The sequence below is a fragment of the Heteronotia binoei genome, chromosome 3, assembly GCF_032191835.1.
Source record: "Heteronotia binoei isolate CCM8104 ecotype False Entrance Well chromosome 3, APGP_CSIRO_Hbin_v1, whole genome shotgun sequence".
In the NCBI taxonomy this organism is placed as follows: Eukaryota; Metazoa; Chordata; class Lepidosauria; order Squamata; family Gekkonidae; genus Heteronotia; species Heteronotia binoei.
In genome coordinates, this window is record NC_083225.1 from 22,362,702 (window position 1) to 22,386,704 (window position 24,003).

Sequence of the window (24,003 nt, forward strand, 5' to 3'; positions counted from 1 at the left end):
GGCACCAACCACGTCTCACCCGAGAGGAAGCAGCGGGGGGGAGAAACTCCACACAGGTTCCGGGGGCAGGCGATGAGAAAAAGAGGAAAAGGGAACACATTCCCAGAGGAAGGAGCAGAGCACCAGACTGCAGTGAAAGGACTTTTGGAGAGCCCAGGTTAGCACATGAACACAGCACAACTCCAAGACACACACACACACACACAGCCTGAACAGAGAGGTGAACTTGACAGCACAGCTACATTCACTTTCCAACCCACGTTCCTCAGGAGGCAGACAGCAGCACATTCACGAGGGGGAAAGCATTATACATTTTCATATCCTTCAGAAACAGAAATGTGCCAAATGAGAACGGCATCTCTTTGGGTGTTCAGATGCAGCCCTGAAGCCATCCAAAGAGCGTCTGGCTTCCCAGAGCCGTCTCCCCACCTGCAGCCTTTTCCAGGGCTCCTTCACAGTACTTCTGCACGGCTTGGAAGAGGTCGCCCACTTTCCAGCCTCTCTCGCGCAATCTCTTCGAAAGCTGCGGGGAGGGGTGGGGGGGACAAAAACAAAACACGGCTTGAATTCAACAGTACAGGCTGAAGTCTGGTAGCCTGTCGTGAGGATTCCTCTGAAACTGAAGCTTCAGCGATAGTATGAGACAATCTGCTCTACTCTATGAAGCTCCCCACAACCTTCCATTGGGGGGGGGGGGAGGAAGGGGAGGGAGGGAGAGACAGAGCGAGAGAGAGAATGCTGCCTTGTATCCATCAATCACAGTTTTGCCCAGCCCTAATCTATCCAGACTTTGGCTTCAACAAGAGGCAATTAATGAAAGAACTTATTTTACTCCTTTTTCACAGCTTCTCTCCCTCCCAATACATGTGTTTTTCTAACCAACTGTTTTTTTATTTCTACAAGTTACTTATACTTAACAAAGGAACAGAGCACTGAGATGTGGAGAAACTGCCTTTGTTATGAAATCTTTTTATAGCACCTAAAGATGCAGTTTTTAAATGGTTTATATATGTTTTTTTATTCTTTTATCATTGTCATTTGAATTTTGACTATGATTGTTAGCTGCCCAGAGTCCGCTTGCGGAGTGGGCAGCGTATAAATCCAAAGTAAATAATAATAATTATTATTTTATTACATTCAATTTATATCCCGCCCTCTCCGCAAGCGGACTCAGGGTGGCTCACAACATTATACAATACAATCAGTCCAATAAAACATATAAAACCATAATTTACTTATTTCAGTTTTAAAACCATTCTATGGCGCTGCTTCAGTACAATATAAGCGGTATTGAATTCTCGACTGTGATCGCCAGCATTCTATAAGATGTCCGGTGGCAGCCCTTTTTCAATTAAACAGCAAAAGCCTGCTTAAACAATTCGGTCTTACAGGCCCTGCGGAACGCAGACAAATCCCGCAAGGGCCCTTATGGCTTCTGGAAGGGTGTTCCAAAGTTCTGGTGCTGCCACCGAAAAAGCCCTAGATCTCGTTACACACAACCTGGCTTCTTTTGGCCCAGGGGCGGACAACAGATTTTTTGTCTCTGATCGCAGTGCTCTCTGGGGGATATATGTCCCTGATCGCAGTGCTCTCTGGGGGAAATAAATAAATAGACAGACAGGCATGCTCAAATTGATTCTGGTCTTTCTTCCCATTGAAAACAGACTAGCCACCACCATTATGAAGAGACAGGTCAGGCCTGCAAGGTCCTGGCTCTCCCGACTTCCAGCAGGGTCAGCCGTGGCTAGTCTTTGGAGGAGAGACCTCCAAGGGCGGTGACAGATACTCGTACCTACTTCCACCTACTCGTAACAGGCTGTGTGGGCCCCCCCGTGGTTCCAAGACAGGACCTGTCCCTCCCCCCTCCACACTGCAGCCACAACCTGAATGGGGCCCTTGCCTCTGATCCCTGAAAACTCCCTGTGAGCTGACCCACTGAATGGACCATGTCTGTAGTTTCCACCAGCCTCATCAGCAGGCATGAGCCAGACTCCAGCACACTTGGTGAGATGCTCTCTCTGAACAAGGCCACCAAGGACATCCATGAGCCCAGCGCTGCTTTGTCTCCTCTGCAGGCCCTTCTGGATGCAGCTGATGGCAGCTGCCTGGTGGTGCACTTCAGTCCCACCCAAGGACTGCCACCTCTCTGGGCGGAGTGGAGGCGGCGCAGGCGTTCTTTGTACTCACAAGAACAAACTCCTTCGGAACAGCGTCGTGGAAACGGAGCTCCGCCACCTCTGCCTGGGAAGCAGAAAGCCACTGCAGCGTCATCCTCAGCTGGGAATCCACCAGGCAGGGCTCCAGGTCAACATTGAGGATCACCAGGGACTTCTCTTTGCGTCCCAAGACTGGCGTTACAGGAAAAGGGGGGAAAACAGGGATCAGTAGGAGACCGTTCTGGGAATCTCTAAACTCAACGTATCCAGTGGCAACTTGTGGAACAGAGACAGCGTTCATTCATTTATATCCTCTGGCTCCAGAGGCAAATTATCTTGCAAAATACATACATAAATACAATGGAAACTACACAGCCAACAGTGCAATCCCACAGAGGGTTTCTACCTGACCGCTATGCAGAGGAGCACCTGCTGTGGCTTCTCCACAGGGACATGGAGCAGCCTGGATGGTTTCTCCATTGCTGGTGCAGCTGCCCACACAAGCCAGTGCCCAAAAGGGGGCTCCCTGCACTTGCCTTGCCCCCTCCTCTCACAGCAGCCACTCCCTCTCCAGGCTTTCAACTTCTTTAAAAAAATCAGCAACAGAATATCATTAATCTTGTCCCCACACCCAGACCACGGTACGAGGAGGTGTGCTGTCTCCCACGATATGTAGTATGTTAACAAACCTGTAATGTAAAGCCAGAAAGAGATTTCTGGCTAAACAAAGTAAGCATTTTGGAGTGCCAACGGAAGTCTGAGAATTTATTTTCTCCCATGGCTCTTCCTTTTCGTTCTGCCTTCCAGATCACGAAATACACCATCAATGGCACGTATCGCTACAGGGACACGCCAAAACTGGTCACATGTGCAGGTCTGTGCAGTTTTCGCGACCACCCGCCCCCAGTCCTGCCAAAGGGCTCACCATTTTTGGAAAGCGATTGTTGAAGTATTTGAAAAAGGTACGGATACTGAGGCTCCACTTGGGCCAGAAACTTTGGCAATGCTGTAATGATTCCCAAGAAACGTAGGGTTATCCGTTTGCATTTAATTAGTGCAGCAAGGTTGATTTTTGCCAAATGCTGGAAGTTAAGGCCATTCCTCTACAGTTCAGCAGTGGTTTAAGAAATTTAAAGAAATGCCCTCTTTGATTAGACATACTATTTAACTACATAACAAACATGCTAGGAAAGTACAGTAATGACGCCCTTTTACGTGCTGGATGGAGATAAAATGGATCATAATGTTTCATCTGCTAAATTTTTAGTTGCAGTCATTTAAGAATTTTGTAATTCTAAAACCTTCTAAACGCTACTCAGCCGCGACTTCCAACGAAGCAGCTGTTTGGACTGTGCTCAGCTCGGTATTGGTGTATTTAGCCCCTCGCCCAAAGAACTCTGACAGCCAGGAGGGTCTCTAACACCCCCCCCCCCCGTGTCTGCTAGGCTGCTGGTTAGCGGAGGCTTATAGGATAGAAGAGGCTCCTGCACTTAGACCGCACTGTAATCCTCTCTGCTTTACCACCTTAGCACTTTAATTCTCAGCACTTTCATGTCAGCATTTACTGCAATCTGCACTTTAGTGAATACCCACCTAATTTAACTTGTCTTCCACTGCTAGCGATGGGAGTTAAATTTATGTTTTGTGATTACTGGCTGCTAAATTAATTGAACCTATTGTATTAGTGGCTGATTAATTGGGGAGAGGAATTAAACTGGGTTGGAATTTTATTTGAATCAATTAGCTACTGAGAAATTTGATTTGAGTTATTGGCTAATTACATTGGGGAGAGTATACATTAGTGGATGGTTGGGGCTTAGAATTTAATTGGCCATCAGAGATAAATTGATTGATTTATTAGCTAATTAACTGGGTAGAAGTTAAGAGGGGTTTCAGAAATAATTAACTATTTAGGGGAGGTTAATTGGCAGGGATGGTAGGCTGATTGGGGTGGGTGTTCTTAGCTAGCAAAGGTAGGGAGAGAAGAAATTAGAAACTAGAATACTACAGGATTGTAAGCAGGGCATCCTATATATATATATTGGTCTGAGGCTGCTGCAGAGACCAGTGGGGGGATGACCGGTCTGGGGATCCCAGTACTCCTGGGGAGGGGAAGGTATGACAGTGGGAACAGGCATTGTTATAAGGGAAGGAGACGGAGACATGGAGGTGCTCGGCCCCCTTCCAGTCTGTGTCCCATCTCGACAGTGGCAGGTAGTGGGGTCAGGTTGAATTACTCACCTCCATAATTGGTGTTATGCAATGCCAGGTCCATAAGTAATAAGACCTCAGTCCTCCGAGAGTTTCTACTTGAGCAGGTCATGGATCTGGCTTGCGTGACTGAGACCTGGGTGTGAGACGGAGAGACTGTAGCTCTCTCCCAAACGGCTGCCCCAGGGTACTCAGTCTTTCACCAATCACGGACTAGCGGGTGGGGGGGAGGGGTGGCCCTAGTCATACGAGAGGCTTACTCCTTTCCGGCTCTCCCGGCCCCAGAGATCAATGGTATTAAATGTGCCGGTCTGGCGTGGGACGTTGGGGAGAGGTTGGCGATATGGCTGGTGTACCGGATGCCTAACGCACCAGTCAGCGCCTTACCATCCCTGAAGGAGGCTGTAGCAGGCTGGGCATTGGAGTACCCAAGGCTAGTGATCCTGGGTGACTTCAATGTCCATACTGATGACACGACCTCCAGCCAGGCGATGGACCTAGTGTCATCCATGGCGACACTGGGACTCTCCCAATTTGTTACATCGCCCACCCACCAGGCGGGGTGACTCTGGTGGCTCTGGCCTCCACATAACTTGTGCGACTTGGCCAGGCCTGGCACCAGCCACCAGGCAACTCCCTGAGCAGTGGCTGCCACAGAGAAGGAACGGGGGACAGCAGAGAGCTAGTGTGGGGTAGTGGCTAGAATCAGCCTAGGATGTGGCTGACCCAGGTTCAACTCTTCACTCTGCCATGGAAGCTTTCTGGGTGAGACTTTGAGCCAGCCACACAAGCACAGCCTCATCCGCTTCACAGGGAGAGGAGAGCAGAAGGGTGCCAGCTTTCTACATCCCCACTGGGGACAAAGCGGGGGGGGGGCAGGTGTTATCCAGGAAGTAAATAAATAATAAATAGGGGTGGAGGGGTGGGGAGGAGTCTGATGAGTGGGAGAGAAGGAAGCAGAGAAATGAGGAAGATTTGGGGACTGCCAGGAGAAGAGTACAGTGTGAGGAAGGGGCTCGGGGGAAGATGAAGAAGCCCCCACAAGTCCTTGCAGGGAGCTTGTTTGTTTCTCTCTATTGCTGGGCTGTCCCTGGCACTAAACAAAGTCCTGGGCCCAAGCTCTATAAAACCATCTCGCTAACGGAAAACTTGGCAAATTGGGACAGTACAGAGAAGAGAAATTCAATGTTTGATAGTACCAGAAAATTTTAAAAGCTGCATCACTGGGATTTTGGATTATCCTCCAAAAGATTATCGCAGCCCAAGAAACACTGCCCCTAGGGCTAGAAATATTACCTAGAATGGTATTCTTCAGCTCTTCTTCTTTATCTTCTGTTCCGTCACTGGGAAAAAAAAAAGGCAGAATTATTGTAACAGATGAACTTGTTAAGGCCGTCTATTCCCAAAGGCCCATGATGAACATTCAAGGGGAAAAATAGTATGAATGCACAAGGAATGAATGTGAAAGGAGACTTTGCTTCACACACCATTTCCTGTCACATGGCTTGCAAATTTTCAAAACAGAGAAAGCTATTAAGTAGATTTTATTTTTATCTTTAAAAACTGATTGATTTTAAGAAGGAAAAACCCACAATGTTCTGCAATTTTAATGCAACAAGAAAAGTTCATTTCCGTTCTAGAGCAATGACCTGGCTATTTCAGCAGAGGGGTGGGGGAAGATACGTTGAGAAGAAGGAAAATACCTACAACCCAGAAATCTTGTAGGAAGCAAGCTCTCATTTTTATAAAGAAATAACTGGAAGCATCTAGAAAAGCAAGCAGGACATGCATAAGAACTTTAAAAATATATTTTTGCTAGAACATTCATGCTGTAGCAAAGTAAAAATGAACCCATTTATTATGGATTTGTTAGGGGCAATTATGATTATATGAAAAGTAGTGGATAATGTAATCACATGTCATCAATGCAAGACCCTTTCATCTGGAGAAGGAATGACTTCATGCATTAAAATATGAGGAACCCATCTGTTCCAGTGTCTTGGTTCGACCAACCTGTCTGATGTTGGAAAGGATAAATTCTCCTCATACATATCTCCTTCTAAACCAAGACTGCTCCAGCTACTGCTGTTACCAAGACTGCCAGAGGAAGAAGAGAACAGAGCTGAACTAGAAAAAAAGTTAACTCAAACTAGAACTTTGGCCTCCATGCTGGAGTCCAGAGTTGTGGTCCCCTTTCTTTACAAGAACGAAGAGCAAGCTCCATTATCAGCACTGTTCTGAAGGAAGGGGCCAGTTCACAACACCCCTTTTTTTCACTAGCAAAATTTAGTCTAGGAGAACTTCATTCCCAGACATCTCCAGTTTTATTAACACATGAGCAGCCTTGTCCTGAGTCAGGCCTCTGGTTGACTTCATTTGGTATCATCTCTTCTGAGAAGCATCAGCTCCTCTCCAGGAGCTCAAATCAGCCTCCAGCCAAAGAGTATCTATTTTTCTAGCTAGCGATGCTGGGAAATGAACCAGAACCCTTGAAGGCCACAGCGCACTCTTGCACCACCTCTGGTACCAGCTCTGGCAACAATGCTTTGCTCTGGAAGTAAATTTAGAGAGAGACTTATTAGAATAGGAATATTCCCCTTATTAAAAATCTTCCTGAGTTCTGGTATTTTTAAAAAAAGCTTCAAACCACACACTTCATTCAAAGGTATCTAGCAGTGCTCTAACGACAGTAGGCAGGAGACACTGAGAATTCCAAGATTTATGTTCAAATAAAATTCAACGCATCAGGATCACAGGTGGTTAATCTAACTGCCTTTGCAACAGAACCATTCCGTTCAATGAAATAATTAACAACTAAAATAGTAGTTAATAAGCAGATGAAAACTCAAACAAACAAAGAGAAGCACTTTGGCTTGAGACACACACATGCTACTCCATCCAAGCGCTCAGGACTACAGGCGGTGGAAGGAGAAAAATGCTGCTATTGCCACTTGCAACAGCTCAGCTTGCATTTTGAAACCTATGGAATGTCCATGCAGGTAGGTGGTCTGGATCCAAAGAACCATACAAACTAGTTCCACATACGTAAGGGGAATCTAGGCATTTACCCATTGTTTCTCAAACTGCAGTTCTGCCCCAACGCCACAGGGGTCGCTAATGAAACCAAGGGGAATCGGAGATGCACTCTGCTCTATGGCTGGGAGAAGATCTGCCACTCAAACAAAACCAATAAAAATTCACTGGGCACATCCAGGAGAATGTTGCACATGCCAAAAAAAGAAAAGAAAAAGAAAAAAGACCGAAGAATCTAGGAAAAGGCATTTCCCCAAATTCCAGGGCGGCACCACGGCTCTGTAGTACAACCTCTTCTTAGCAAGTGGAAGATCCCAGGTTCAGTCCCTGGCATCTCCAGTTAAAAGGATTCGATAGCAAATGACGTGAAGGATTTCAGCCCAACATCCTGGAGAGCCTCAGCCAGTCTGCGTTGGCGATGCTGACTGTGATGGACCATTGGTGTATATGGTGTCCATTTAAACAGGGAATGAACGAAAAGCATATTCCCAGAGGAAAGTGTTGGTCGCACGGTTTTGGTATCCTACTGGATAATTACAGTTTTATGCAGCTAACAGAAAGATACAATCCTCTCTTACCGCATTAACAGCCTTGCACTTTTTCAAAGGCTTCTCTTATTGCCACCCAGTGGTACAAGGGCCAGAAAGGAATTTTCTGAATGTGAAGTGAGCAGCATCCCAGATAAGGCCAGTACCATTACCATCTAGGAGTGAAGGCTTCATATTTACAGAGCAACATACATAGTCAGAGCCTAAGTGCCAAATCCCAAAGACAGGGGGTGGCTAAAGCGTGGGTTCTCTCCTCTGTTAAAATTAAAAATCAGGGGCAAATATTTCGTCATACTTTGTGGTCAACTCTGAGAAGGCCAAATATGCTAGCATCGGGGTTGCACATGACCCCTGGGCTAGGGGTCCACCCCGATCTAAGCAAATGCACAGAACAAATGTTTGTCATGGCACAAACAGGTGGAGTCTCGGGACCTATGGCAGGGCTGCTGAACTGCTTGAAAACACTGATCGATCACCAGGCTATCAAATTCAACTGATGCGTGAGCTGAAAATTCTCTGGCAAACAATTTGATTTCCGGCGAGGGAATTTCTTAAGAGTGCCAAAAGATAAAGCAATTAGAGTGAAGATAGGAGGTTCTTTCAAACCAGCACCACAGAGACCCCGACCACACGTAGGTCACAGGTCAGACCAGGCCAAAGCAAGGCTTCGCCAAGCAGCGAGACGACAGGAGCTCTAAAGAGGCAAGACAATCTGCTCCACCGAAAAGAAGGGGAAACCCTGCAAAGCGGCAGGCAGGGGGGAACCAGAGGAGCAGGGCTTCAGCAACAGGAAAACAGAACACAAACACTTCTGGAAAGAACATTCGGATGAGGAACCAAGGCAGAGACATAGCATGACCACCAGAGGAAAACTGGGGCTTGTGGTTTCAGTTTCCTCAAGTGTGTACAATAAAGTATGATTTGGGTATTGTTTTTGTTGACAAGAAACTGATTTAGATGGTTTGTTAGAGGAGGGTGAACTTGATCTGGATTGGATGGGTAAAGTGTTCTAAAATGCTTGGAAATTGCTTGTCTCAATCTGAGAGACGTCTGACAACGCCCCCTCCCCCAATTCCATGAGCCCTCTCCTCTCCTCGCCTCCCCCATCCTTTTCTCCTTTCCCTCTGCCTCCTTGCTAGGCGCACCAGCTCCTCCGTTCTCCTGCTGTCCCTCTCGCCTCACTGGAATGCAGCTTTCCATCTGTTCTAAAAAGGCACTACAAATGGGGGGAGGGGGGGGGCAGGAAGCTTTCCCAGAGTGCCTCAAATGCTATAGTTATGAGGAGGGATGACATAAAGCAGAGAAGCGGAAAGCTGGAGCCACTGCCGGCCACCACCGCAAAGAAGAGAAGGGTTCAGAGAGAGCAAGAGAACGTTCAGCAGCAGCTGTGAAAGCCATACAAGTAGGTGGGAGAAGCCATCAAGGCTGCTGATACTAACCGAGATGATTCCAAATCACTGATTCTTTTTCTGAGAAAAGGAATTACAACCTTCAGTAATGCCGCCAGTGCTATATAGATAAGCGGCGTAGTATTTTCTACAGAAAAGGGGATCCCTGTGCAGCCTTAAAAAGTTGAATAATGGCGTCCAAAAAGATAACTAGGAAAGGCTGAAATGAACAATGGCACAAAGCCACCGTGGAATTTATTTCAGACCTCCAGCTGATTAAGATTTCAACAAAATTACCTCATGAGGGGGCACTGGATGCCAAAGTGGTGCAGTGGCTAGAGTGTTGCCCTAGGATCTGGAAGACCCAGGTTCGAATCTCCACTCTGCCATGAAAGCTTCCTGGGCGACCTTGGGCCGGTCACACGCCCTCAAGCTCACTGACTTCACAGAGTTGTTCTGTGGGGAAACGGAGGTGAAGACAACGAGGGAAGCCGCTTTGGGTCCCTACGGGGGAGAAACATGGGGCAAGCTCAGTGTAGTGGGGTTAGAGTGACAGACTAGGACCTGAAGGGTCCAGGTTCAACTCCTCCCACTGTCATGGAAGTTTGCTGGGTGACCCTGGGTCAGCTGCTCGCTTTTTTGCCGAACCCACCTCACAGGGTTGTTGTGAAAGTAAAATGGAGGAGAAGGGAATGTCGCTGTAAGCTGCTTTTGTTCTCCACTGGGGAGAAAAGTTGGGTATGAATAGCCAAATAAATAAATACATACAGAAATAGAATTATTTAATGCCCACAACAAATACACTGCCATGCTATAAGTCACATCAGCGCCCTTGGCATGGCAGTCTCGATACCGAAATCTGTTACTCAGTGTGAGTATTTTGGACAGTGTGCAAAAACTTTGGTTGGGTGGACTTGTGCCATGGTATCTGCATATCCAAAAGGCAGCACAACAAATTCTTACAGCATCAGACCCCACAGAATTAATACTTTGTGTGAAAAATGTCACAAAAATCATACTTTTAAACCATGGCTTTTATTTAATCACACATGAATCTAAATATTATGTTTTACGATACTATATTATATTATACGATACTTTGTGATTGCACTACATTTTTTTCTGGTGGAAATAACACACTCTTCAAGGTGAATTCAAGTAAGAAGAGACCCTTTTTAAGCAGAGGAAGCCTCCTCGCAAGTGAAAGCACAGGAGAAAGGAGGTGTTTCCAGTTACCTCTCGCTGAGGTGGAGAAAACTGCTGTTCTCCTCGGGCTGCTCATCTTCAAAGCTCAGGTTGGACCAGCTGCCAGTGCTGTCGTCGCCGGTGCTGAGACTCATTTGCTGGCTGATTACCGATTCTGCAGAACGGAAGCCCTCTTCTCCCGCAGAGCTAGACAGAAAGGAAAATGACAGCATCATCACTACACAGAATTTCACAGCATCCCCCCTAACTACAGGGGTGAGACTCCTTCCTTCTTTCCTATCCCAGGGGCTGGCTGGCTGTCCATTGGTGCCATCCATCGGTGGATGTGTTCCGAAACAAAAGATGTGATGTCTTAAGCACTGACAAGCCTGACTTTAGGGGATTCTTCCCTTTGGAAGACCATTTCTTTTGAGGAGGGCTTCAAAGTTGCTTTCAACTGCCTTCAGTTGCTAATCATACATCTGCTGTTGGTATATGAACTGAAAGACCAGGAAATGTGAAGCAACAAAGGATGTATGAAAGCAGTGCCCTCCTTCCCAGTGAATGAAGAGATGTGGAGGAGAGGATCCCAACAAGAGGGTTTCTGAGGACCCCATGGGGGTCTGCATGCAGAACAGCCCAGTCGGAGTCCAGTAACACCTTAGAGGTCAACACGATTCCCAGGGTAGAAGCTGTCAAGAGCCAAAGGGGAGCTTTTCAACTAGAAGTGAATTCTAGAATGTGGCGTCACTTGAGGCACGTTATACTCCTCATGCACCTGCGTTGCCGAGTGTGTGTACGTGTGTGCGCAAGCCAATCTACAGCAGCAACACTAAAAATAAGACAAGCAGATAAACAATCCAAATAAACTACAATTAAGAACAACCAGATAAAAATACCAATAAAATATAATTAAGAACAACCAGTGGAAAAAAAGGAAAACTCAACAGATTCAGTGTCAGGTGCACAGATGCAAGGAAGGCATTCCCAAAACTAGGGCAGAAGAGCCGAGGAGGCCTCGTGTCTTGCAGGAACCCACCAGAAATCATAAAGGCAGGCAGGAGAGGTGCAGGGCCTCCAAACATGACTTCGCCTGGCAGAGAGGTTCATTTGGCAGCAGCCGCTGAAGGTAACAAGCAGCACTTGGAACTGGGCCCTGAAGTACCCGGGCAACTAGTCCAGTTTGTTTAATGCTGTTGGTGGTGGGAAGTGTCATCAAGCTGCAGGCAACTTATGGGGCAACTCTACAGGGTTTCCAAGGCAAGAGACCTTCAGAGGTGGCCTGCAGTTGCCTGCCTCTGCGTAGTGACCGTGGACTCCCTGGGTGGGCTCTCATCCCCGGGCAGGCCCGGCTGAGCTTCTGAGATCTGTTAAAATCAGGCCAGCTTGGACCATCCAGCAGAAACTGACAAAGGCTGATCAAGTAATTAATGCCTCTAAAGCGGCTGCTGCATTTTCTACTCACTTTCTGGTTTTAGATGTTTTAACTTGTTGGTTTCTTTTTAAATACTGTGAATTTTATGTTGGAACCTGCCCTCAGCCCCCTTGTGGGGAGGGCAGGATACAACTCAAAATGAGATAATTTAATATAGTTTAATTTAATTTGCGATTTCTACCTCGCGCTATCCCGCAAGTCGGGCTCAGGGCGACTTACAACATTAAAACACTGCAACGACAACAAATAAAACACATCCAATCAAACACAACAAAGGTAAAATATCTCATAAACATAATACATAAATAGAGGGTCGTAACTCCAACAATAATACAGCCAGAAGCCACAGTTCTGCAGTTGGTACGACTTCAGCTAGTTAACAGCACATATGAACATGAACATACGAAGCTGCCTTATGCTGAATCAGACCTTTGGTCCATCAAAGTCAGTATTGTCTTCTCAGACTGGCAGCAGCTCTCCAGGGTCTTTCAGGCTGAGGTTTTTCACACCTATTTGCCTGGACCCTTTTTTGGAGATGCCAGGGATTGAACCTGGGACCTTCTGCTTCCCAAGCAGATGCTCTACCACTGAGCCACAGTCCTTCCCCAACACAGCACAGCACAGCTTCGGGTCACTGAGAACACTCAGACCCATGACCCAACTCAAGCACACAGACAAATCATAAAAGCCCCCGCAGAACAGGCTGCCTCCACCTTCCCTGGCCGGCCAGCTGCATTATCAGCCTACTGCACCTCAGTCTTCTCTTGGCCGAGTCTGAGTCGGTTGCCTTCAATCCAAGCATCAACTTTGCTAAACTGTTCAGAAGCCGGTGGGGGGGGGGGGGCAAATCAGGGTATGGCGACGCCTCTTCTTTTATCTCTGGCTCCCAATGTGGGTTTTTTTAGATTTCAGATTTTTCTGCAAAGCTGGGACATTTTTCAGCTTTGCAAAAAGGTCTGCTCGTGGCTCCAGTCTCTGGATTTAAGTATTGCACAGATTTGGACATATTGAGAATTAGATAAACTGATAATTCTAACTTCAGCTCGATTTAAAGTTATGTCCTTATTGTAAGTTCTACAAGACTATAAGCCATGTTCTTATGACTCCTTCATTTAATTAATTAAAACAGCTGTATTAATAATTAAATAGTACATTTTTGGGGGGGGGGAAACAGCAAAGATGACTAAAACCCAATCAAGAAAAAAGAAGGCACCGTTACCTTATGTTGACAGCCTGACCGATGTTTGTCATACAGGAAGTTATGATTTCTGTAGTAAGACTTTCTGCAAAGCTGATTCCATCCTGGCCGATTCCACTGTCAGCTGCCAGACTTGTGTTGCTCAGCTGCCTCTCTGCTTTGTCAAAACCGGCAGCAATCATGTTTTCGGCAAACGCTACCTTCTCATCCATATTAATATGAATTTTCGGAATATCAAGGTGAAGAACGTGAGATTTTTGACAACCGCCACTTAGTCTCAAGTTTGAAATCTGTCCACTTCTGGAATGAAGCTCTTGTCCAAGGAGGTGCAAAGATGGGCTTCCAGGGCAGTTCTGGTGCTCCTTCATACAGCAGTACCTGCAAGCAGTTGCAGAAAACGGAGACAGCTTTTCTGCATACGTTGATCTCTCTCCATTAGTCCAGTGCCCGGTAGTTTGGACAGCAGCAGATTCCAAGCTTACTTCTAAAGTGTCATCGACTATCTTCCTGGCATATTGTTCTATGGCGTTAACAATGCTGTCTCTGTAAGCACATTCATTTAAGCTGCCTGTGCTACGATACAGTTTTTGTTTGCAACTGTCAGGAGACGGGGTTTGAGAGAGCGTCTTGAGATCACCTGTGACTGCGCTGGCCTGGGATTTTTTATACAAACAAGAATCAGTTAAGGATTTCGGCAAGCAAGCAGGTGACATTTTAAATTTTCTTCTGACGTCAGAGGTTATGCTACTGGCAAGGGATTCAGAGAAATTTAATAACTTTGGATATTCCGCTCTCCCTATGCTGTATTTGCTTTCAGAAGCCAGTTTCCCAAAACGATGCATACTTTTTCTTTTCTGTTTCTTTGCTTCCTTGTTTGCTAGCTCAAACGGATCAAGTGGACTGTTGAACCGCAAATTCTGATCAGGAGCGACTTTTCTATTACATTTCATTTTGAGTTTGCACGCAGCTTGCTGCATTCCAGATTTTATAGATCTGTAAACAAGTCTACTGGCAAACTGCTCCATTATTAGGTCACCATGACCACCTTCTCGTTTCAGCATCCGAATAATGTGATCTGCATACTCATCTGTTACACTTTCGCAGCTGGGAAATTTGGTGGTCAGTCCAGGAGCCTCTGAACTCAGGGGTAAAGAAAGTACTGAAAAATCAGTGTCTTTCGACCGCTGGTCTGCCAAGAGAAACTTCTTGCCTTTTGACCGACATTCGTTACAGGTTCTCTTAAGATGGTCAGCCTGGCGATTCACTTGCTTCAGCCTCAAACGTTTGCAGTGGCTGGACTGTGCTATTTTCTTTGCTTCACTAACAACCTTGCCAGCCACATCGCTGGCATAAATCCACAAGGAATGTCCATTTTTTTCTGGAACGTTCGTGCATGCAGCAAACCCAGGTTGTAGCTTAAGTTTATTTTTTGCTTCAGCGTTTTCATTCTCTAAATGGGAAGCAGCCATTTCAGTGGCCATGGAAATGATACACGTGGCCAGATGATCTGCATATGCCAGTGTCCTTATTGAGGCTTTAACCTTTTCAGCCAGCGCGACAGTAGACTCATCTTCACCGCTTTCAACTTCCTCGGAAAGAGACCGCATCAGTTTTAGCATGAACTCTTCTTTTTCTAAGAAAGAATGTTCATTTTCATAGGGCCCCTCCACTTCTGATCTGTAAGGTGTGGGAGGAGGGGTAGCAGGAGCAAACTGCTTTGCTAGTTCACCTTTTAGCTGTTTTGTTAAGTTCCTTACGTTCCACTCAGAACTAGCCTGCGAGGGGGTTGAAGGTGTTGGGGGTGGTGTGTCCGGGACCACACACAGAGCTCCCTCTCTCATGCTTGATCTGTGTTCCATATGAAATGCATCATCGCAGTTAGGAACCACAGAAGCAAGGGTAGACGTTCGTTCCTGACCGGATACGGAACAGCCTGCAGTTTTGAGCATATCATGTGTTTCCAGTGGGTCACTTGAAGGTTTTGCTGAACATTTTTCGGTCTCTGGAAACTCATCAGCACACTTTACAGAAGGCCCAGAACAAAAAGGGCTCGCGCATGTTGAAAATCGGCACCCAACTTGCCACTTCCTTTCTTGAAAGCAGTCCTTACCCCCGGAAAGCAAACGCCTACTGCAGTAATCTGGAGTTACATGAAATTTAGACAAGCTGTTTAGGGGCATCTGCTGCTGTCCCACAATTACTAGAGCACTGTTCTTTTTTCCAGGTTGACTTGTTGTGCTATGCAATTCTGCCTTATTGTTTTCTTTATTACTTCCTAATCCTACACAGTATGCTAGTTTCTCACTTGTAGCAGAACATGGAGACTTGGTTTCATCTACAGACTGTTTTACCGGCTGCTTGGCCAAGTAATTAGCAAATACATTTCTGCACGTGTCTTCACCAATGCACTGCAAATATGGCATCTTCTCGGTTCTTAAGATATCTGTATAATGCTCTGATATTTTAGAAACCTTTGAAGAAGTTACTGCTTCGTAAGCCTCGGTTACTATCATATCCACCATTGTTCCAGAAAAATTACTGACGGCTGGCATCCCACTTAAGTGAGAAATGTTACGGATTTCAGAATTATTTGCTTGTTTGCAGTCACCTTGCTTACATAAAATGTGAGTATTGCATCCACTTCCTGGACCATTACCTGACGTCAGGTAAATACTTCTTAAGGATGTTACTTCCTCTTGTCTCTTCCGTGTCGCGTAATTCAATTCTGCAGAGTCTTTCCACATTTTCCCATGGCCATCTGCTGTTGAACGGTTCTTCATCTTTGCGTTATCAGTTAAGATCTGGTTTTGACAAAGTGCACTTCCAGCTAAGGGCACTGGAACGGAACTGGCAATGCCAGAAGTGTAGAACAAGGCTGTATGGATGGTATATTCCTTTCTGGATTCCTGTACTGGATTCAAGGTTACTGGCACTTTATCAGGAAAGTCTGAGGAAGCACTGGAGGCCTGTGTGGATTCCAGAATACTTTCAGCGCTGACATATTTTATGTTGTTCATGGAAACACTAATTGCTGCTTGAGTTGTAAAGGTCACATCAACCTGAGATAACTCAATGAAAGCTTCCTGAATAACTGAATCAGATAAGTCTTCAGCATAGGACCGTACAACTTTATCGTCATAGTGGAAAGACCCGTTCTGAGAAGCAGCTGGTGTGGAGGGATGAGAAAACTGGCACACTTCCATGATCCCTTCAAAAATGAGCTCCTCTGCAAGGTCAGCTGCAAATTTTGCAACGGTGTTGGTAAACATTTGTTGCTTCATGGAGTGGAGTTCTTTTAAAGCACCTGTTACTGCTTTGCTCACCAAAAACCCAGCTAGCCCACCAATGGCCTTCTGCTTCAGGGAAAAGGCTCGCTGCCGTCTGATCTCATAAAAAGCCATCTGAAAGGCTGAAGAAGTCAGCTTGGCTGCCAGGTGACAGAGGACACTCGTACACGAAGAAACACCCTTTTGGAGGTCTTTAAAAGCATGGCCAAAACTCTTCTCCACAAGTTCTGATGCAAATTTCTGGATGTGGTTTTTAATCACTAGCGCTTTCTGTTTAGATCTGCTTTTCTTATCTACCTCTTTTTTAGTGCTATCCCCTTTGATCTCCACAACAGGAAATTTTTCTTCTTGTGAGACAGTTCTGTTACGGTTGGAAAGCTCTCGAGAGTATCTACGCAATGGCGAAGTACGAGAATTCAAGACAGAACCTAGAATTTCAAAGGAAACCGTATTTGCAAAGTCTGAATATGTACGGCAAAAGAGATTGTGGTTTTGGCTGACGGTGTCTCTATCGCTGCCCAGCTGACACAGGCACTCCGATGAAAAGCCGTTGCTTAACGGACTGAAGGCCGATGACCTGATTGGGCTGAACAAACCTCCACTATCCTCTCCTGACATTTGCAATGGACGAGGGGACTCTGGGACATCCAGAAGATTCTGACCGTACAAAGACTCCAGTTTGCGGGGCGTTGGCTTCTTGACATTGGCGGGCAGAACGGGACGATCAGATTTGAACTTCTGGAGATTCACTGCAGTGGTTGCGGAGCTTGATGTTTTACATGAAAGTGTTTTCTCTTGGGCTATGTGCCCCACAGTGGGCTCCTCAGACAATTTACAGCCACTCTGCAAAGTTTGCTCTTGCTCATCAAACTGGTCAAAGCTATCAAAAAATTCACTCACTTCAGAGTCTGAGTCTTCAACATCGTCCTTCATTACGGGGATCTTTGGCAGCTGAAGTTTCGCCTTGAGGCTTCTTTGATACCCTTCTTCATCTAAGAAAATAACTGGGCTCGGGCTGGAGCATTCTGACTCTGAGGAGTCATCCGGAGAGGAAGAAAACAATGTTTTAGGGAAGAGGTTAACACCTGGATCAGAAGAATCATGGGACCTGGAAAAAGCCATCTGTAGCCCAGGATCAGAAGCAGAAGTTGTGACTGAACGTCTTACAGAGGGTGACAGCCCTTGAAGTTCCAAGATGTTAACGAGAAGAGCTGAGGCTTTGCAAGATGGCTTAATAACTATCCTGGGATCAGCAGAGTCTAAGTGAGGAGCAACAAGGGTCTGTGAAGCAGCATCCTGGAGCAGTTTCTCAGGCGTAACTTGGTCTGTGCCACAGGAAAAAAAGAGATCAATGAACACACAAAATACCTGAGTGTAAAGTACTGCAAAAGGCTTGGATCTGCATAGGATTTCTGCTGAGATCTTTGCAGATTCCTACCTGCAGAGTGAGATTTCTCACCCTCCCGTTCTTGCTGAAGTCCTAAGACTTTTCAAAATTCTGTTCCTGGGGGGGTCAGGGAACCCCCAGGGACAGCATGACGGGAGAGTCAGCAAAAATTGTCTCACCTTCCATTAGCGGCAATCCCCCCAAAATAAAATTAAACACTTCCCAAAATATTTAAGCCATATGTAATTTAGCAGTGTGCAACTGATCGAGTGGTTTAGAAGACAGAATCTTAATATATTTATAATCCCTTCAGCAGAAAGGGAAACACAATAACAGTAAACTTCATGGGCATCTATATTTATGCAATCACAAGCTGCTGCTTCAGTAACTAATTAAGACTGACGTTACATAAAAATCCATTTGGCAAATGTAATATTTGAACAAAATGTAATAAAACCTCATATTTTGACCTTAAATGTGGCAGATCTTTATGCGGGGGCAGGACTGAATGATCAATAACCTTGGCCTTGTGTGCTTATGAACTTTTAAGAGCAGCTGTACTCAATCTCACCCCTGGTCCTTGGAGCCCAGCTTCCTGCTTCAGAGGGTGGGCGACCACTTGGCCATGGGAGCCAAAGAAGAAGAATTGCTCAGAGACTCAGAGCAGCTTACAATCTCCTATGTCTTCTCCCCCCACGACAGACACCCTGTGGGTGGGGCTGAGAGGGCTTTCACAGCAGCTGCCCTTTCAAGGACAACTCCTATGAGAGCTATGGCTGACCCAAGACCATTCCAGCAGCTGTAAGTGGAGAAGTGGGGAATCAAAGCCGCCACCTCCTCCTCCTGCTGCTGCTGACCCCAGCACCAGAAGGCCACCTCTGAAAGGAGCTCACAAATGCCCACGGAGGGATCCATCCCTCCTCCACAAACCTCTCTAGGCCCCTTATAAAAGCAACTAAATGAGAGGCCGTCGTTGACACAACCTGCAGCAGAGACCTTCACCGGATAACCACTCTTTGAAAACCCAATGATCCTTATTTCTTTCCTTAAGCAAAGATATCAACTTTAAAATGTTTTGAACATATGAACATATGAAGCTGCCTTCTACTGAATCAGACCCTCGGTCCATCAAAGGCAGTATTGTCTTCTCAGACTGGCAGCGGCTCTCCAGGGTCTCAAGCTGAGGTTTTTCACACCTATTTGCCTGGACCCTTTTTTGGAGATGCCGGGGATTGAACCTGGGACCTTCTGCTTCCCAAGCAGATGCTCTACCACTGAGCCACCGTCCCGCCCCAAATACATACATAGGAATCATTAAAACCTACCTGCGAACGTTTTCCTACAGTAAAAGTTAACTGTAGTGCTACAGTCCCTTTTAAATATACCTTGTTACATTCAAAGCTATCCCTCTGCTACAACCCTTCAGGAATACTTACCAGGGTTCATTGTCTTTGTAGGCTCATCTTCATCTAAATGCTCTAAAGCAGTCACAAAATCATCCTCGATGGAAGACACCGAATGATTAGTGTCATCGTCCTCCGCGCGTGGTGTGTCTGATATGTGCTTCTGCAATGCAGATGTTTCCACAGCACATCTGATACCAGCGGCATACTCGCTCAGCAAAGTCAAGAGAGAATCCGCGCTGAGTCTTGGACGGGAAGGAGCCAGTCTCATCACACACAGGGTTTGTGAAGGGCAGTGCTAACAAAAAGAGGAACAATTATATCACTCAGCAACTGCTATATACCTGCTATGCAATTCTAAATCCCAAGTTTATCTAGGATATGAAATCAAGTCCGTTTACAGTTCTAACAGAACATAAAGCACATTATCTGAATGCGTAGGGAATTAACACTAGCAGACGTACTTATGTTGGAAGTGTAAGGCAAAAGACGGATCATTTTACCATATGTGGTGGACATGCGGGAAGGCCAAGAGATTTTGGGCTATGGTTCATGAAATTATTCCAAAAATGTACAGTAATAGTATTCCTTTAAAGCCCGAATTCTTTCTACTAAATATGCCAGAGGTAACTGATAAAGGTACAAAACATGTCTATCCGCATCTAGTAACTGCAGCAAGGATCCAATATGCAAAGACTTGGAAAAAACCAGATATACCAACAAAATCTGAACTGTGTTCTTAAGAGACTGCAGAGATGGATGTGCTCACAGATCTACTGACAGAAGATAGCACGAAAACCTTAAAAGAAATATGGTCTCCCTTTTATGTATGGTTTGAAAAGCATAATAATAATGTATTATAGTTGATAAAGAGGAGCCATGCAAAGGCTCAGGATTTGTTGTTTGGACGCTGGAAAAAATGTAAAGGGAAATTTAGCTAATATATGGAGAAATATGTAAGTGTATAGGTTTAATTTTTGTATGTTATTTCCCTTCCCCCTTCCCCAAGTTTGCATGTTATATCCCCCCTTTCTTTCCTCTTGTTAATTTTTGTTATTCCAAAACCTCAATAAATTGTTAAAACAAGAAACACTAGCAGACACTCATGCTAAAAATAGTGACTTTACTACAAAGACACCATTGGTCTAAAGGTGCCACTCCAGCAAGCTCACACAGCTTAATGTAGATCATTTGCAGGATGGGGTAACACACAAACACACACAAACACACAAGCACAAGTTGGCACCATACACTCCGAATGCTGTATCCCATTAATGGGCCTTTTATTAAAGACAAGGTAATTTGAACAACCATACCTTTACAAGTTTATGTAAAAGGCATTAATATCTTACCTGTTGAGTGAGAACATCGCCAGTCTCTAACGGTTTATACAAGTCCTTTAGGAAAATAACTTCATTTTCATTTAAATTGCACAAGTGAAGAGATTTCAGAAGATCCAGAAGTTCCACAGACACAGCTGCAAATTCCTAAACCAAACACAGCACACCCAAGAGTAAAATTAATGCATCCTGCTTGCACAAATTTTAATTCCAATCCAATTTTACCAGTCTTCTACCCAGATATATTTTCATACTTTGAAACTAGTTTGTATTGAATTATAACAGGGGTGGCCAAACTATGGCTTGGAAGCCACAACATGGCTCTTTCACACATACTGTGTGGCTCTCAAAGCCCTCACCAGCCCTGCTGGCCAGCTTGGAGAATGCTTTTAAAGTTAAAGTTGCTTTCTTTCCACCTCTCCCTCCCCATCTTCCTTCCTGTTTTGAAGTTCTCAAACATCTGATGTTCCTGTCTTATGGATCTCAAACATCCAATGTTTATCTATGCGGTTCTTACGTTAATAATAATAATAATAATAATTTTTTATTTCTATCCCGCCCTCCCCGCCGGAGCGGGCTCAGGGCGGCTCACAACATAATGATACATTACATCGGTTTTACATAATAAAAACATAAAAACATAATTAAAACAGTTATAAATTATTAAAATTAACATAACAGTGTGGCGTTATAGCACTAGATTTTAGTGAACTTCCAAAAATAGAACATTTCCAGCAGCATAACTAGCTTTGTCACTGATTCTGTCACTAGTTGAAGGCCATCCTGAAAAGGTGGGTCTTACAGGCCCTACGAAATTGATCTAAACATTTTAGGGCCCTCACCTCCTCAGGGAGTTGGTTCCATAGCATTGGAGCGGCGATAGAGAAGGCCCGATCCCGGGTGGCCTTCAGTCTGGCCTCCCTTGGCCCAGGGATATTCAACTGGTTTTTCCCAGATGACCTCAGTGCCCTCTGGGGCTCGTGTGGGGAGAGACGGTCCCTCAGGTAGGTAGGTCCTCGGCCATATAGGGCTTTAAAGGTAATTACCAGCACCTTGTACCGAACTCGGTATACCACTGGCAGCCAGTGCAGCCCGCGCAGCCCCGGCTGTATGTGCTCCCATCTTGGGAGCCCCAACAACAGCCTAGCCGCCGCGTTTTGCACCAGCTGCAGCCGCCGAGTTCGACACAAGGGCAGCCCCATGTAGAGGGCGTTGCAGTAGTCCAGTCTCGAGGTGACCGTAGCATGGATCACCATTGCTAGGTCACGGCGCTCCAGGAAGGGGGCCAACTGCTTCGCCCGTCGAAGATGAAAGAACGCGGACTTGGCAGCAGCCGCTATCTGTGCCTCCATCGATAATGAAGGCTCCAGAAGAACCCCCAGGCTCCTGACCCTATGTGCCGCTTTAAGCTGCACACCGTCAAGGACCGGTAAGGGGATTTCCCTTCCCACAGGACCGCGACCCAAGCAAAGGACCTCTGTCTTCGTTGGATTCAACTTCAGCTCGCTCAGTCTGAGCCAACCTGCCACGGCTTGCAATGCTAGGTCCAGGCTTTCTGGGACGGAGCCAGGCCGGCCATCCATTAGTAGATAGAGCTGGGTGTCATCGGCGTACTGATGGCACCCAAGCCCAAACCTCCGGGCAATCTGGGCAAGGGGGCGCATATAGATGTTAAACAACATCGGGGAAAGAACTGCCCCTTGTGGCACCCCACATATTAGTGGGTGCCTCCGGGACCGCTCCCCCCCAATGGCCACCCTTTGTCCCTGTCCTTCGAGGAAGGAGGAAAGCCACTGTAAGGCCAATCCCCCAATCCCCGCGTCGGCGAGCCGGCGGGCCAGTAGCTGATGATCGACCGTATCAAATGCGGCCGACAGATCCAACAATATCAGCACCGCCACGCCGCCTCGATCCAGATGCCGCTGGAGGTCATCCACCAAGGCGACTAGCACTGTCTCCGTCCCATAACCTGGACGAAAGCCGGACTGGTGAGGGTCTAAGGCGGAAGTGTCATCCAAAAAACTCTGCAACTGTAACGCCACTGCCCTCTCTATGACCTTACTTAAAAATGGTAGGTTCGAGACCGGTCGGTAGTTTGCCAATTCGGCCGGATCTGCTGTACTCTTTTTTAGGAGAGGGCGGACCATGGCCTCTTTCAAAGATGTTGGAAATTGCCCTTCCAAGAGGGATCTATTTACGATATCCCGTATAGGATATCTAAGCTCCCTCTGGCAGGATTTAATTAGCCAGGAGGGGCATGGGTCAAGGTCACAAGTTGTAGGGCGTACAGTTGAGAGGACTTCGTCGACTTCCCCAAGACTAAGCGCGTCAAAGTGATCCAAGATAACATCCGGAGACAGGCACGGAGCCCCGGGTTCATCTACTGCATTCAATGTGGCAGAAAAGTCCTGGCGGAGCGACGAGATTTTATCTGCAAAAAAGTTCGCAAAAGCCTCACAGCCTATTTCCAATTCTCTTATGTTTGGTCTGCCTTGAGGCAGAGTGGTCAAATTTTCAATTATCTTAAATAATTGTGCTGGGCGCGAATTTGCAGATGCAATCCTAGCCGCAAAGTAATCCTTCTTTGCGGCTTTGACTGCCATCTCATAAGACTTCATAAACATTCTATAGGATGTTCTCGACGCTTCGTCACGAGTATGCCGCCACCGCCTCTCTAGTCGTCTGAGACCCTGTTTCAGTTGGCGTAGCTCCGAGGTGTACCAAGGAGCCAGCCTACTTCGAGGGCGCAGAGGACGCCGGGGTGCAATTTCGTTGATGGCCCTGGATAACCTGTCATGCCAGGTGTCTACCAGATCATCAAGGGAATTGCTAGGGGGCCAGGGGTCCCGCAGAGCCCTCTGGAACCGCTCAGGGTCCATCTGACTCCGCGGGCGAGCCAAAATAGGCTCGCCGCCCATACAGGGTTGAGAAGGCGCACCCACACAAGCCTTGAGGGCTAGGTGGTCCGACCATGGCACCGCCTCTACTGCGATACCGTCCACCAGAATCCCGGACGCAAAGATCAGGTCTAACATGTGTCCGGCCTGATGCGTGGGAGTGGTAACAAATTGGGAGAGTCCTAGTGTCGCCATGGAAGACACTAGGTCCAGCGCCTGATTGGAGGCTGCGTCGTCTGCATGGACATTGAAGTCGCCCAAGACCATAAGCCTCGGTTAAGCAAGTTTGACCACCCCTGACCTATAAGGTAGCTAATTATGACTGTAACTACAACTGGGAAATGGAACACTGGACTTCCACGCCTTCTCTTGGGAGGTATAAGGTATCCAGGAGAACATGACTCCTCCCACTGCATTTGGGAAGCAAGGCTTAACAGCTGAGCTTCCTGTCTCCTCTGTGGTGGGAATTTGTTCCCAGTCTTAGATGTGCTGAACCCATCCCTCTGGTCCTAAGTAAGGGAAAGAGTCTGCTGCT

General features: G+C 46.4%; 1 protein-coding gene across 1 annotated transcript in view; it reads right to left on the bottom strand.

Moving 5' to 3' along the window:
• Positions 1–276: 276 nt before the first annotated feature.
• AKAP11 (A-kinase anchoring protein 11) overlaps positions 277–24,003 on the bottom strand; it is a 40,217-nt gene continuing 16,490 nt past the window's right edge. Inside the window, exons 6-13 of the mRNA XM_060233576.1 lie at positions 20,584–20,718; positions 19,265–19,529; positions 13,176–17,766; positions 10,573–10,728; positions 6,381–6,464; positions 5,664–5,710; positions 2,188–2,348; positions 277–523 (exon numbers count right to left, since the gene is read on the bottom strand). Of these exons, the coding sequence (XP_060089559.1) occupies positions 371–523; positions 2,188–2,348; positions 5,664–5,710; positions 6,381–6,464; positions 10,573–10,728; positions 13,176–17,766; positions 19,265–19,529; positions 20,584–20,718 (5,592 nt within the window). The 3' untranslated portion in view covers positions 277–370. The remainder of the gene's footprint in view (positions 524–2,187; positions 2,349–5,663; positions 5,711–6,380; positions 6,465–10,572; positions 10,729–13,175; positions 17,767–19,264; positions 19,530–20,583; positions 20,719–24,003) is intronic.